Source organism: Salvia splendens, chromosome 1, assembly GCF_004379255.2.
Source record: "Salvia splendens isolate huo1 chromosome 1, SspV2, whole genome shotgun sequence".
NCBI lineage: Eukaryota > Viridiplantae > Streptophyta > Magnoliopsida > Lamiales > Lamiaceae > Salvia > Salvia splendens.
In genome coordinates this window covers 19125790-19138151 of record NC_056032.1, presented here as the reverse complement: position 1 = coordinate 19138151, position 12362 = coordinate 19125790, and the positions used below count along the sequence as shown (strand labels likewise).

At 37.5% G+C, this 12362-nt stretch overlaps 1 protein-coding gene across 2 annotated transcripts; it reads right to left on the bottom strand.

Annotated features, from left to right (window-relative positions):
- Nucleotides 1–5311: 5311 nt before the first annotated feature.
- LOC121744896 (phenylacetaldehyde reductase-like) lies at nt 5312–12362 on the bottom strand. 2 transcript variants are annotated; one of them, XM_042138589.1, is made up of 6 exons: nt 12211–12362; nt 11134–11303; nt 8066–8257; nt 6829–6991; nt 6253–6439; nt 5312–5604 (listed from the first exon to the last, which is right to left on the bottom strand). In XM_042138589.1, exons 1-6 carry the CDS (start codon nt 12329–12331, stop codon nt 5448–5450), a joined length of 990 nt encoding a protein of 329 aa, XP_041994523.1. In that variant the 5' UTR covers nt 12332–12362; the 3' UTR covers nt 5312–5447. The 2 variants fall into 2 exon arrangements, with proteins under 2 accessions (XP_041994523.1, XP_041994533.1); XM_042138599.1 differs by having other exon boundaries at nt 12244–12355.

Sequence of the window (12362 nt, the reverse complement as noted above, 5' to 3'; positions counted from 1 at the left end):
TTCAAATAAATCCACCTAGATGCAAGACATGCACTCTTTCATGTGACTACACCTGTCCTCTCCTATTTTATATATAAAAATACATTTATTAAGTATAAAAAAATGCAAATAAAGACAATTTATAAGTTCACATTTATATATTTTTTGCAGCTACATTAAAAGCATTTATAATTACCTCATATTTTTTGTAATCAAAAGTATCAAAAGGAAAATGCTTCATTGCAGCCCATCTAGTCATAACATCAATCCCATTTTTAGGATCATATTTAAAAAGAGGCGCACCTGATTGAGTCAAACCTGAGCCATTGGGAGGGAAGTTTAGTTGAGTTTGGGTAGCGGTTGTGCCACATTCTACATGAAGCTTTGTCGTCAAATGACGATGGAGAGTGTCATATCCCCCACTACTCGCAAATTTCTAGTCTTTGGTACAATGGTTACAATATGCATGAAACGCCGATGTCTCTTCTTGAGAGAGCGGATGATTAGGACTTGGAACTACTACCGGCACCTTCTTGTAATGTTTAACAAAAAATCAGATTTCAATGCCTTTTTACCGGGTGGAGGGGGAGGAGGCATGTCCTCATTTCCGCCAGTGCTCGGCGGAATACGAGAACGAGATCCATCATCATTGTTGTTGTCCAAGTTCGGTAACTACCACCCCCTCTCCCACCTTGTTGCATTTGAGTGAGTAGCATGACAGTCATACGATCTTCTTCAATATACAAATATTATATAAGTAGAAGATATGAATTAGGAACACAAAAAAATCAAGAACTCAATCTTATGAAATTATGAATTCTAAAAATAATTTTATGAAATTAGGACTTGCATGATTCAGCCGCCATTCGGGAAACCTCTTCCATAACTTCTCGACAATAAGGTCGTCTTGATCTTTGAGGACGACTACTTGGATCTTGGACAATTCTTTTGACGCGATCACCACCACTAGAAGACTAATTACAATGTGAAAGTAGTACTACTATGGAATATGGAGTATTGAATGGTAATTAAATAACAACTTAAGTCAATTATTAGCATAACAACAAGTAGTAAACAACTTGAGCAAATTAAAGAGAATGGAGATAGAGAATAAAGAAATTGAGATTGAGAAGAGAAATCCTTGTCAACACAAGAATGAGGTGAGTAAAAATGATGAGGAAGGGGATATTTTGAGGAGAAAAATTGGCAGAAATTAGATTTAAAAAAATCAATTTTCAAATTTGGCCGGTTCACCACCAAAACCAGCGGTTTAGTGCAAAAGCGGCGGTTCAGTCCTCGATTTCTGACCAAAACCAGCTATTTCTGTCGGAAAACCAGCGGTTTCTGGCCGGTTTTCAGGCCTACACCTGCACCCCTATGCCTGCCACCTGAAAAGCTGTCGGAACCGTCAGAAACCGGTTTGAACCGCCAGTTCAAACCGACGCTTTCTGATAAAAACCACCGGTTTTCTGCACACCTACACCTACATTGCCTGAAGACCTATAGCCCTAGGCGGAATCCTACTTTGAACCGTTTGAATCGGCGGTTTTGAACCGACGGCTACGGTTTCTCAAAATCTGGAACCTGAACCTAACTGTATGAACCGCCAAACCGTCAGGCGGTTCGGAACTGCCGTGCCGATTCCGATTCGGTTTGCAGGCCAACGATTAACCGTCGGTCCGATTTGGTTTGTGCAGGTCTAATGCCATCTTTATTTGCTTGACTATTTGTAGTTTACTGAAATTAATTGTCATTTAATAAGTATTTTAAAAGGGTCTCTGATGCCAACTTTAATAGAGGAAAATAAAATATTTTTTTTGGCAAAACACATTTGGTCATTGTACTAATATGTTTTGTTTTAATTGGCCCTCTTACAATTTTTAGTTTCATTGAATTTTTATACCAATGCATTTCGATTTAAGAGGTTTTTATACTCTTATTTTTGTTGTATTTTTGTTGTATTTTTATTGAATAAACTTAACGATTTGATTAACTTTTGAGTTAGTTAATTTGTTTTCTCTAGTTTATTTGTAATATTACTCAATAATAATTGAAAAATGGAAAATATATTAATATCGCATGTTATCAACATTATAATTTTTTTTAATTTTCTAATATTGTTTGAATCAATATCACAACTAAATTAATTTCAAAATAAATAAAAAGGAAAAAAACAAATAACGCAAGGAAATGTAGTTAAATTCTGAAGTGTGGTAAGAAAAGATAAACAATATAAAAAAATAGTATAAAAATCTTTTAAATCAAAATGTATTAGTGTAAGTATGCATGTCAATGCAGTTCACGATCCATGGGCTGACCCGAATAGTCTACTAAATTTAGAGGGTGAAATTTGGAAATTTTCAACTTGGCTGGGCCAGACTCGAATCCCAATTGGCCGGTCCGGTGGGTTAGACCTAGGTACAACTATTGTCTATTATTTCTTCATGTTTAACACATAATTTGACATTTTATTAATTATTTTTAGAATATACTCTCTTCGTCCCAATAAAGATGATCCAATGTCCTTTTTAGTTTGTCTCACGCAAGATGATCAATTACTAACAAAAGAAATCCATTTATCTTTACTTTATCATCTCTCTTACTTTGTTCTCTCCAGCTAGCACAAAATAAAATTGTATAAAATCTCGTGCCGCTAAAGGAAAGGGTCATATTCCTTGGGAAAGAATGGAATAAATAACTAAAAAAACCTTCAATTTTATATTTAATGTTAGATTTTTATTAATATAATAATATACAAATAAATAAAAATTTTCATATTAAATATAAGATAGATTTTATTTTAAAAATATGCTTCAAAATTTCTCAAAACATGTTTAACTTTTATTTTATTTATATAAATTTAAAATTGAAATTTTTATGTTCAAGTTGAAACATATATCTCAAAATTATCATATTTACATGCTTTACATCCTAGAAATATGACTAATTTTCATCATTATTTATTAGATTGACCACATGTTAATTTTATTGGTAGCAGTTCGATTAACCCGCTGGGCTAACCCGAAACCCGAACATTTAAGGTTATGATTAAATATTTAGAACCCGATAAAATCACAACCAGATTAACCGCGTCCATTAGCTTGCAGCCCGAGGAGGATTGTCTCGAAACCCGCTAGGCTGATTGACATCCCTAAGTGTAAGGATCTAATGAAACAAAAAAAAAAGTAAAATAACCTAATGAATAAAAAATTTGTAGAAGGGCATAAAGATTGCATGAGACAAAACTAAACATTTCACTACCTTCGTCTCTGAATCGGTTCACTTGGCAAATCTGCCTTTGACTCATGGCCGCATTTCGTCGTTCGCCTTCCACTTTCGAATTTGCATGGATTCCTCACCAAATTACAACTTAGGCTTCTTGCATTTTGGAAGTCTATAGAGGCTTTAGGGCTTGGTGTAGGATTAGGTAGAGTGCTTATGGAGTCAGTTCGAGTTTCTACTTGAGGAATTAACTAAAGCCTAAAACCTTGTGGATTTGCTTCCTTTTAGCATCTTGGGTTGTAAAAGTTTGAATCTTTTTCCCCTTCACCGATGTAAGATGTTCATAATGTTGGTTTTTGAATTACAATAAATAACTTGGCGTAATACAACCCAAAAGAAGGAATACAGAATGAAGAATTGAAATGAAATTAAAATAACAAATTGTAAACAATAAACCATGAAGTAGGAAAAGCCGGGTCGAGGAGTCCTCTTTCCGCAAGACGAGATACGCTCTGGTAGTGCTCTCGAATTGGCGTTTAGTCCTCAAAGATAAAACGACTACTTCTCTGATGAAGCAGCACCACTATCAGCAGAGCTCCGGCGAACTGGACTGAGGAGAGGGCAGAGCTTTGACAGAAAAATAAATCAAAGAGGGAGAGAGCTTATGATGCAGAATGCTTTGAGTGTTTGATGTGTGAAATGCATGAAATGACTAGCCTATTTATAGGCTCAGTCCACTGCAGGGGTCAACAGCCATGATGACTGTCATCATTGCAAGATCGTTACAGCCGACCGTTACAAGGCGTTATGAGAGCTGGAGAGGCTGCTCCTGGACGGACGTATCGGGACACGTTGCGCGTCTAGGTTCGTTCACGACGTGGACTTCATCACGTGTCATCCACGTTGGCTTTACCGCGTCATATTGACGAGGTGTCGTCCTGCTTGGCTTGCTGACGTTGAAACGGTGGTGGTCTAAAAAGAACTAGACCAGCCTCGGGTCAAACCCAAGCACCGAGCCACACGACGGGCCCAAGAACAGTCCAAAGACCACCCAAAGACCAATTGCCAAGATCCAAGTCCAAGGATACGGGGCTCGCGGCATGGCGGGCGGCGGCGCTCGCGTATGGGTTTTATAGCCCATCTTAGTCCACTGTAATTATTACATGGGATAATTCTTCTTATTAAATACTTGATTAATAAGGTTGTAACTTCCAATGTGGGATAATTAACTCTCTTAATTAATCATATGACTTCTCTCATAGCTCATTTAATTAGTTTGCAATTTTGCACAACTTTAATACATTATTTCTCACTCACCGGAAATCGGATTTGAGAAAATGAATATACTACGGTCATCTACTCCGAACGTAGATCGAAGCTATATCATTTAACTTCACAAAATTAAATGTCTCGTTGAAATTATAATTGGTCAAAATCCTTTGATCGGGCATAGATTCCAACACATAATTACTTCACCTTTCTTTATGAACTTTGCATTGACGTTCGTTGGCGGGAGGGAGAGGAGCCGGAAGAGCTCGAGTGGCCTTATCCGAACGGGAGCGGCGGGTGGAGGGGTGAGGGAGCGGTGGAGACCGGAGATAGAGAGGGTGAGTTCATTCCAACGGAGACCGGAGAGATAATATAATAAGAGATGCAAGAAATACTGCATAATCGTTAATGTCATTAACTTAGGGCATTTTCTGAATTTTCCAATAAATTAAAAAAATAGTCAATTATATTACTCCATCAGTTCCATCACAATTGAGTTATTTTTCTATTTTGAAAAATTCATTCATAGTTGAGTCATTTCTCTATATGATAATAATAATTAACTCACTTTTCCTTTTCTACTTTATCTCTCTTATTTTATTCACTTTTTTACTCTATTCTTTCTACTTTTTCTTCTCTCACTTTTCTCTCCCTCCATTTAACACAACAAATATTTTTTTTCTTAAACCCTCAACTATGGCGTAATAGAGAAAGCACTCACTTTTGAGTTTGTGTAATTTTCCCATGGCGGTTTTCCTGCGTATCCAAGTAGATTTATAAGCGTGGCACGTAAATGAATATTGTAACATATTCCTTACCATAACAAAACAAACCAAAACAATAAAAAACAACAATCTTTACTATTCAGGGTATCAATGTTCATAGCGCTATTAATTTGTAGAACCCAACAATACATATGTTCAACCAACAAATTCAAATTATTGCATCAGTAAACATATTCTCAAGAGAAAGGGCATTCAGATAGCTGATGGAGGTTTAAACAACTTTTTCTCTTTCAAGCTTTCAACAGTTTCTTTGATTCCTTCTTCAAGAGGAGTGAACTCGACACCTAGAGATATCAATTTTTCTTTGGAGACCTGGTATAAAGGCACAAATGGCTTGTCGTCGGCACACCTGCAAGAGGCTCCCCCCAAAATAATCAAAACTCAAGAAATTCATAGAAGGGACTTTTAATAGAGACGTCACTAGGGTAGAGATTTACTTCCTCAAATGAAAGCAGGAGTAGAAACTTGCAAAGGAGATGCATGTTCGAAGAAGAAGAAAATAAAAATGATATCCAGAATATAAGATTGTAGATCATGTCCGCTAAACTTATGTAAACTTCACAATTTAACATGGCTACTAAAGAAACCCAAAAAAACATATAATGAACAATGTTAAAGGAGACATCCAAAAAGAAAACGGTTCAAAAGTTTGACTGGGGAAACCGGTCGTGACATGTCTTAAGTGAAAATTATGACAATAAACATTACAAATTCATTGAAACAGTATAGTATATATATACCAACCTAAAGAGGGTCAATCCTGATCTTAATTTTACTAGGGCAAGATTTTGGTGAGATATAAACTAAAGTCAGCTCTCGTAAACACTACGTTAGGTATTGTTATCAGTTGCAAGCCTCACCATCAAGGCTGGGAATTCTAGTTTATACATCAAAGTACCATCTAAATAAAAATTTAAAAAAGTTGATCACAATAGAAATTGCACATTCTTGGAGGAAATTTCAAATGAATATGGGAGTAATAACCAAACGGACTTACTTTTCAGGAAGTTTGTAAGTAGGGTAGAGTTCACGTAGTATTTTGACGATTTCTGACAAGTGTGCAACCCTCTCCACTAAACAATATCTTCCATTTGCTGAAGGATTCTCAAATGCCAAAATATGTGCATGAGCAACATCTTTGACATTTATCCATCCAAAGGTAGAATTCGGGTATGTTTCTGCACCTGCATATTCCAAGACAGTATTACTGTGCTAACATGAAATTCTAAAGCTGCCGATTTAAGAAAGGCAACACCATGTCAAGAGGCTAAGTTTTTGAACTATCCAAGAACTATCTCAGCATAGATGCACAATTGAAAGATAAATGAATATTCCAATTGGATCTGCATATGACAATATATTAACTAATCTAAAACCTCTAGCCTCTAGCCTCTAGGTATGGTCTGCTCAGGATACAAAAGAACTGAAAAAAATATACCAAGTGTGGGAGAAATCTATAATAATTAACAAATCCAAAAAATGTTGCAAAACTGAAAACGAAATGCCAGCAGCAAATATAACTTTAGAATAGTGCTCATCTAAAAATCAGTTTAACAAATTTGCAGGAACTTACCATTGATCAAGTTCAATAGTGCTGCAGAACTTGTGTTTAGTGTTGGCTGCAATAATGGACCAATAACCATTGCCGGGTTTATGGCAACCATTGCAATACCTTTCTCTTTCACGAACTTCCAAGCAGCATCCTCAGCCAATGTCTTTGAAAGAACATACCACATCTGGCAGAAGCAAAATTGATTAACAAAGTAAAAAAGGGGCATTTAGTATGCTTCATGAGTAAAAGGAGAAGGGTGGGAACATCCATCACGAATGATAGATAATGGCTATCACTCATCAAGCATACTGAGAAAATAAGTATTCCTCCCATCCAACTTATTGTCTATCTAGCATATTGAAAAGATATTAATAAAATTATTCTCCCAAATAAACCCTAGTCAATGATCATTTATCTTCATACTCTCTCCACATATATAAAAATGCCTAACTAAGGGGCACGTGGCATTGTTTGTATGGAGTGTATAGTTATGATATTATTGTAACAGTATGTGGTGGGTGGTCAGCAGTGTGCAGGGTGGAGGAGAGGAACAAACGTGTTTATTGTTGAGTATGGAGCCTTGAAGGAAGTAAATCAGCGTATGATTTTCTGCTATATGTATTTTAGGCCCTAATGTTTCGTACCCTAACTATGATTTGTTTCCTTTATTTATGTTTCCTAGTGTGATTATGATTGCCTATATATAGAGCTTTTCTCACATTGTAATTTGCATCCAAAAATTATATAGTGAAATCCATGGCTTAGCTTCGCCCCTGGATGTAGATGCACATCGTATCTTTCTGGATAACACAATTCACGTGTTCATCTCTTTTATATTTGTGATCATCTGTGTTTAATTCCTAATATGGGATGGATGGAGTATAGAGTTTGGTGAAAACACTGAAATTAGGTCTTGATGATGGGAGAAGATACAGTAAACTAATACAGGGAAATAGAAGAAAGCTTAATCAACATAAATGTTGAGAGTTAAATGAGGGTAAGTTTTCCATTCTAATCCAAAACTGTCATGGCTCTTGTATATTGCCAATGACTCAAAATCACAAACAAAAATCAATATAAGCGGGAGGGAGTATTAATTAGGCAATGCATACTATGATGAAATAAAAGCACATTACTCAAAATCCAAAAACTGAAAAATATTGACGAAACTTTAAATAAAAGTAAATATTTAGTTCTTGCCATAAGAACCCAGGGCATGATCACAAATCTCCCGTAAGTAAAAGAACTGGAACATTACCTGCATCTGTTCGCAAACCTCTGGTGAAGACCACCACGTCTCATCGACTACCACTTCAGGTGTGCGCGGCTTCCCATTGTATGCAACTGCAGCTATAGAAGATGTCAAAACAATCCTTTTCACAGAGGGCGCTTTGGCACAAGACCTAAGAACATTCAGTGTTCCCTTCACTGCAGGATCAATTAATTCTGCCTGATGGAAATCAAAACTTATGTGAGCAGCAAGATCTTGCTAAACGTAATAAAGATCACTGAATGAACCATCAGTTGACTACAAATTTCCGTATTCAATAATATGCCTACAAACGAATTGAATAGGATACATTCAACCATTTTCTCTGTCACCCACTGAAAAGCTGTATAAAGAATGAAAGTAACACATGAATAACCCATATAATTGAATAGTTGTAATTATTTTCTGGTTTAACAAAACAAATGGCAAAGAGGAAGCTAAGCCAGACTAGAAAATACTACGGAAAAATTAGGTCTGAGATATACATAACACGATATGCATCATGCAGGCAGTTACTTGTTTTGCAGCGGTTTCTCAATAGAGGCAGAAGTTGACAGCCGTTAGAAGGATGACGAGAGTAGTGCTGTGTTTATCAGTTGGAGTTATGCAGCCTTTAATATTAATAATAGCTATGCGTTACTGTTACCGTTGTACGTGAGATGTGGAGCTGGCAATAATCCACAGTTTATCATTATCCTTACATAAATGTTATTCATTTCCTTCTTGGCATTATAAATAGAGTCCTTGAGGTTAGAAGGGGACTATCGTTGAATATTGTAAGAAACGGTATTGTATGAAACGGTAAGTAGGTTAGAAGGGGACCATCGTCGGACAATACTTCCTTGTCCACAACACGCCAATGGAACACGTGTAGGTGGCGCTCATTGCTCTATCCGGTTCAGCAATGGAATGGATTCAAATCCTCCTACGCCGTTCGTCATTGATCACTTGGGAAAACTTTGCACATTAACTCCAACAGCGGTGTGAAACGAGCTCCACTTTGAACGCTAAGAAGTTCTACGTGCCACTACGCAGGACAGGTACTTGGACGCAGTGTTGTCAAAATGTCGTCCGGGTCGCTCGGGTCGCCCGGGTCGCCCGGGTCGAGACCATCACCGCCCCAACATGGGTGGGTTGATCGAGATACACGGTCGCCGCTGGGTCGGCTGGGTCGCCTGGGTCGAGTGAGTCGCCTGGGTCGCCCTAAACACATGCTATCTCTGATTTTCTCAAATCTCTCACATGTTTTCTGACTCTCTCAATCACAATTCTCTATATATATGCATGCACCACATCAAACTTTTCAAACCTACTTTCTACACTTTAGAATTCGGCCTCTTCACTCCTAAACAAATAAACAATTCAAAGATCTGTTGATGCCACACTTCATATATTCCTTTGTTTTGATATTTTCAGACAATGGTTTCAATTATTTATTATGTTATGACTTATGAATTGTTTTGATATTTTGATCATTTCTATTTTCCATTTTATCTCTATTCACATGAATTGCGTCTACATTTTTATTATTTGATATATTATAAACATTAGAGCAATATATTTATTTTATTTAATATTAAAAGGCAAAAAAATTAACCTAGCTTTGTGGGTCTCTCGACCCCTTCGACTCGTCGACCCGCGACCCGAATTTTCACCCCATCGACCCGGTGCGCCCCGCGACCCTAACAACACTGCTTGGACGAGTATGCTGTGGCCTTTAAAAGTCGTCTAGCTTGGCTTTCGGGTTTAACAAAGCTTTCGGGTTTAACAGACTAGCAGTACCTTTGTTTTTTCTAGGGGGACTAAAACTGCACATACGGTTATAAGTTAAAGATCGAAATATCGGAAGCTGGACGGGGTCTTGATGGCAAAAAAGATTAACTTTCTCTACAATCCCTCTGTACACCCCTAACATTACCCCAACCTCGAGCTCCATCCCACGAACGAGGAGCGCTCCAGCGCTCCCAGTGGCGGACATGGACCTAGGGACAAACTCTTCGCCATTGAAACAAGGTACATGCTTTACAAGTGTGGGTTAAAGTTTGGTCAAACCCATCGATGTCCGCCGAATACTTTGCAAGTTTTAGTTGGGGAGGAAGATGCTAAGACCAATGACATGTTCCACAACGTCAAGAACGTAGGACGGAGGATGTCACGATCCTCGAGGACGTTTGGCGCTAGAACTGTTTGTTTAGCCTTGTGGACAAGTCTATTTCCACGGGGGTGCAATTGATAGGCATCATGCAGGCAATTACTTGCTTTAGAGAGAGTGGACAACAGCTATGCAATAGTGGAAGAAGTGAACAACCACGTTAAGGATGTTCTAGACAAGGAGATAGGGGCAGCGGTTTCAATCTATGAGATTAATGGTTTCGGTTATAAGTTGGAGTTACGCAATCTTTATTATTAACATGTTGTCAGTTACTCCCTCCGTCCCATTCCCATTTGAAGATGACCCACTTTCCTTTTTGGTTTGTCCCAACCAAGATGACTCATTACTAAAATTGGAAATACCTTTAACTCTACTTTATTACCTCTCCCTTACTTTCCTCTCTACACTTAACACATAAAATCCCATGCCGCCCAAGGAAGGGGTCATCTTCCTTGGGACAGAGGGAGTACTAAGTTACAAGTTGGTGGAGTGGAGGTTACTTGTGCATGAGATGTGGAGCTAGGAGCAATCTACCGCTCATCATTATCATTTCATGAATGTTATTTAGTTCCTTCTTTGCATTTTAAATAGTTTCCTTGGAGGTTAGAAGGGGACTATCATTGAATATTGTAAGAAATGGCAAGTGCCAAGGCCCTAGTATGAGGGGGAGTATTTACATTCTACTGCATCGCTTTTACAGTTCTTATTTTCTTCCAACTATCATTCTATGCACCTTCTCCTTGCTTCATTTCTCTAACTGTCTATCATAACCACTGCCATCATTGTTTCTTTTGGTAGAAGTGTTTTTCATTTTCTCAATATTGTAAGTGCTAACTTTATGCCTTTGGTAAAAGTCTAGGAAGAATGTAAACTAGAAAATCTCTTCATAGGGGGAGAGAGAAACCTGTGGATCTGTAACTGCATGGTAGAAAGGAGATGCAGTATGGAAAACACCTTCACAGCCATTAACTACAGAATCAAAGGACCCTTCTTCCAGCAGGTTTGCTTTCATCAAGTGAAGTCTCTCCTTGGCTCCATCAAGTGCAAGCAAGTGTTGTGTCTTCTTTGAATCACCTGTTCCATGTTTTGAATGTCAGAGATAAATGGAAACACTAGTGGCATGATCTAACATTTAAATTTTAGCATAATGGCTTAATACTAAGGTAAAGAAGAAGGTATCCTATCTTCATCAACAAACTCAAAAATTAGTAAGTGAGCATACCAAATAATATGGGAACAAGAAGATGATCATAGACATACAATTTCTCTCTTCATGCCGTGTTATTCCAACCATGCATAAAATAACTAAGAACTCAACAGAATCAAGTAAAATTATCAAACATGTTTTGAAAATACAACTAATACAGGCAAATGCAGACATATAAATCGAGCTACCTGTCGACTAGTGTAAAAACAGCAACATCAAACAAAAATGGAGATGCAATATTACTTGTAGGCTAAATGTTTCAGGTATTCAAAAAATTATAACTTAAGGTTCATATTCTCACCCTGCAATTTGCACCTTGTAGGATTTACTTATTTTTTAATTTGAAGGAGGTGTGTACTTTGAGTGATAGAATATATTGATAGAAATATATGATTGACTATTTCAAAAATAAGATGTACTTTATCAATTCATCAAAGTGTATGATAAATTAGTGTAGACAGATAATCATAATATCCCTTGATTTTATCTAAATGTGGTGCCCAATGCCCTCTCAATCCCTAGACAGATTGGTCCCTCTTTAGCCAAAAGTGAACAATTTCGTGGCAACTGCAAATTACCCTATAAAAAGCCAGGCATCTTCATAAATACTGTTCACTTATAATCTTTTTCCCCATTGGAATTCGACAACCAGCAATAAGTGGATGTGACAGAGACATAGATATCGCATAACATCAATTTCAATCGGTGGAGAATGAAATGGAGCCCTAGATCCATCGATTAAAACAGGTCAAAATTGATAGAGGGAAAACTGACTGGGGTCGCGAACGGAGGCCTTGACCGTATAACCTTTGTGGAGCAGGAATTTGACGAGCCATGAGGCGATGTAGCCCGATGCACCGGTTACACACACAGTCTTCGCCGCTGCAATGCTCATTCTCGAATCACTGACACTCTCTGTTTGTTTC